This window comes from Nicotiana tabacum, chromosome 22, assembly GCF_000715075.1.
Source record: "Nicotiana tabacum cultivar K326 chromosome 22, ASM71507v2, whole genome shotgun sequence".
NCBI classification, from domain to species: Eukaryota; Viridiplantae; Streptophyta; class Magnoliopsida; order Solanales; family Solanaceae; genus Nicotiana; species Nicotiana tabacum.
Window position 1 is genome coordinate 89917724 of NC_134101.1, and position 3881 is coordinate 89921604.

Below are 3881 nucleotides of genomic sequence, written 5' to 3' on the forward strand. Positions count from 1 at the left end.
CAGCAGCAAATGGTTAGTTTGAAACAAATAACAGACAGGTAATCACATGTTGGGGTGTGATGCACCTATACAGTTAAATGTGTTTCTACATGTTTTGCAACGGTTGCATGTTTCATCCCAGCTTTACTTACTACTTTTTTTATTATTTTTTCCAATTACACTCTCTCTCTCAACATTTTTCTTCTTTTGGTTATTCTTTCTCTTCTCTCTTTTATTTTTGGGTTATGATCGAATCCTATGTAGATTGCCTACGTATCATGACCCCGCATGAATCAGACCAAGCGTAGTTCTGGGGGCGTTAAAAATGTAAAAATAAATAATAGAATATTTTGGAATTTTTAATTCTTCATAAAAAGGAAATACTCTGGATACAATGATTTAAAGTTAAAAGACTCAAAAAGGAAAACAACAGACTCCAAAAACAGGATGACAATACAGACTCAAGAACACCAGTAAAACTAACAGTCTTCAACAGAAAAGAAAGATACAGACTCCAGTAAAATCAAGAATACATTAATGCTCCTGGTGCCCGTGGGACATCATTCGGTCTCGCCGCGGGCCTAAATGCTAGATCTCCTTGCAGTCGCTCCAAATCACGCATAACGTGGCAGACAAAAGTCGTCACTGCAGCGAAAAAGGTGGTACGAGTCATGTCTTTGCACGCTTGGCATTTCATGGTAATGTATTCAGCGATGGTTCTGATCCTTTCTCTAATTCTGCCATTTTCCTGAAGCAACCGCCCTATCTGCTGATTCCGGGCTTCCAACACTTGAGAGTCATGAAGGTGTTGATCTTGCAACTGCTGCATTCCTTCCTCCATTTGAGCCATCAAGTCATAACAGTATTCTATATCGGCTTTGAAATCTTTAGCCTGCTTGGCTGCCTCGTTCTCGAGAGTGGTTACCTTTCTTCTTAGGCTAGTGATAGTCCCTTCATAGTTCCTCTTCATTTGTTGCACAAACCGTGCCCGCTCTTCTGCCTTCTTTGTCCATTGTGCCCGGATTTTTGCTAGACTAGCTTCAGACTTTTCCAGGTCTTCTTGACATTCAAGGACGTTTTTTTTAAGACCGCTTATAAGTCTTTCGTCAGCTCAGCTTCTTTCCGGGTTTCTGACAGCTATTTTCATCTTCCGGATCTGAGCTTTGAGGGCCTCATTTTTCTGAGTTAGTTTTTTCTTTTCTCCCTCGTCTGCAGCGGCTTGAACACCATTTTCAAACTGAAGCTCCATGACTCGCCTTTCCAGCTGTCTTATTTTGGCCCTGTACTCGTTTTCTTTGGTCAACCAGTCCCACTGCACCTGGGCCCCATCGGTGAACTGTTGGACATGGGTCTCTTTGCAGGCCTTTCAGAAATCTGGAATCTTTTGCCGAACCAGACAATATACTTAGGGTCCACTTCAGCTCTGGCTAGATCTCGCACCATGGTCTTAGGTTCAAGAAATCTACATTCATTCCATACTTGGCGAATTTTCCCTTCTGGAAATGTGGCTTTCGGGCCCAATTCAATGACATGTTTACTCAAATCTTCATCATTGGGGATGGTTTGAAACCTTCCTAATTGGCACCAAACCCTGTGTGGAGCATAAGGCTGGATGCTCCGGATGCCCATCAGGAGGAGGTAACACACTTCAGCTGACATGTACACTGCTTCGGTGGCGGGAAGCCATCCGAATGCCCACTCAATTTTATCGTCAGTCAAGGATCTCAAATGTGCAAGCCAAGCTTCAGTACCTTCGGGGAATTCAATACCTGCCACTCGGCTTTCAAACTATTCAATGCAACTCAAACGGTCAAACCGTAATTCATATACCCCACCTGGTGGCAGAGATGTTCTTGCATCCATAACTGTAGTAGCAGATTGCAGCCTTGGAAAAACTGTCCTCCTTCCCGACAGATAGTCAAGGCTTGGTAAATTTCAGATAAGATCAGAGAAATCACAGTGTTGTTGGTTTTCTTGATCGCCACATCGATCATTCCCACAAGACCTATCTCTATATTACCATCTTTTTGCGGACAAACTACAACACCCAAGAAGGCTACCATAAAAGCTAAACCCCGCCTTGCCTCCCATTTGTCTTTATTTTCAGCATGGGTTAGACCAGTGTTCGGCTCTTCAAAACCCTGGGGGTTACCATATCGATGACACAAGAACTAGAGCGTGCAATACCCCTCAGATAAGTTTTCGTCCCGAATATCCCGACTAATACTTAGCAAATCCAGAAATCTGTGGGGAGATACCGGCCTTGGTGACAATGGATATCGACTTCTAAGGTTTCCATTAAGGCCCGCATAACCTGCAACCTCCTCCAATGTAGGTGTGAGCTCAAAGTCAGAGAAAGGGAACACATTGCAAGTCAGGTCCCAAAAAGGTATTAAGGCTTCAATTATGTCCGACCTTGGCTTGACGTTCAATAGTCCGACAAGGCCTCCCAGAACTCTTACCACTATTTCTCTACTGCCTTTTCCTAGATCATTCCACCACATGTGAAGCTTTAAGGGGATCTCATCAAGGACTATGAAGGGTTCAATTTCATTTTTGCTCATCCTGCACATTTATTAAGGTGATTTAATAACTCATTTTGACCCAAAAGAGTAACACCATTTTTCAAAGTTTTGCTTCAAAAATAAAATCCGATTTTGCGGATACTGCCTTTCAGCACTTCGGGGAAGAAGATTTTAAGGTTGTGCCGGTTAACCGTTAAAAATGAACCAAGGTGGCTATTCTTGCAAAAACAGCCTTCTGGCGCCCTTTTGGGGACATTCGGCTTATTACAAACAAGAATGGCATCACCCGATTTATTTGTGACAAAAATTAAAATTATGGTATTTTGGGCTATTTTTGCAAAAAGGGAAGTTGGACCCGATGAGGGTTGCCTACGTATCCCACATCCGGTGAGAATCAAACTGACGTAGTTCGGGCAGATTGGACGAAAATAAACTAACTAATTCTAAAACCAAAACTTTCTTTTTCTTTTTCTTTTTTTTTCAAAATTTTAGCAGAGTTTCAGTATATTTTGGACACTGATTTCTCAAAACAATTAATTATCTCTCTGAGCCCTCACATTGAGTTTCTTTTTCTCAACTTTTCTCCTATTATTCATAAGTCGGTCAACATGTAAATCCGAAGCAAATAAATGCAAAAGTAGCAAGTAAGATGCATCAGGATGGTCTTTTCATTTCGAGTACACCTGTCCTAGACAGACCCAACCCCTGTGTTGAGTCTCCAAGATCAAATGCATGTGATGCAAACAAACGTTCCTACTAGGGATCCGGCATGAGGCTTTGTAATACTAGGTTTAAAACTTGGGTTTATTGTTCTAGACCTGGCTTACCCGAGCGGACAACTCGAGCCGAGGGGGGCAGCGTACCAGGAATACAGAAGCTTCACCGGCTTAGCAACTTATCTGAACCTCGTTCTAAAATGGGAAAAGACTCCAGACAGAAGAGAAGCCACATGAAGTGCACCCTTCTCCATGATTTAGAAGACTCATAGAGAAGAAATGGTTTCGTAGCAGTTTATATACAGTTCACAAAATATTAAAGCGGTAAAAGCATTTAGCACGTTAGGCTCAAACATGTAGGAAAATCAGATAATAGATAAAGCCAATCATAACAGCTATTCTGAGCTCAAATTCTTGAACCCTGAACTAGAGATTCTGGGTTCGTTCCCCAGTAGAGTCGCCAGAGCTGTCACACCTCCTTTTTACATACCCGAAGGTAATACAAGGGAGTTTTTCCAATTTAAGTGATATTATTCGAAATGGGATTATTTATTCATTTTTATTCAGAGTCGCCACTTGGGATGGTGTGCTTTCTGGTGTCCCAAGTCACCGGTTTATTTTAGATCCCAAATTGAGGAAATTTCGACTTTCCTTTTGAAGT

At 42.0% G+C, this 3881-nt stretch overlaps 1 protein-coding gene across 1 annotated transcript; it reads right to left on the minus strand.

Moving 5' to 3' along the window:
• Positions 1-1278: 1278 nt before the first annotated feature.
• LOC142175977 (uncharacterized) lies at positions 1279-2552 on the minus strand. Its single transcript, XM_075242990.1, has 3 exons — positions 2238-2552; positions 1815-2120; positions 1279-1767 (listed from the first exon to the last, which is right to left on the minus strand). The coding sequence occupies exons 1-3, from the start codon at positions 2550-2552 to the stop codon at positions 1279-1281; spliced, it is 1110 nt and encodes a 369-aa protein (XP_075099091.1).
• Between the last annotated feature and the right edge of the window lie 1329 nt (positions 2553-3881).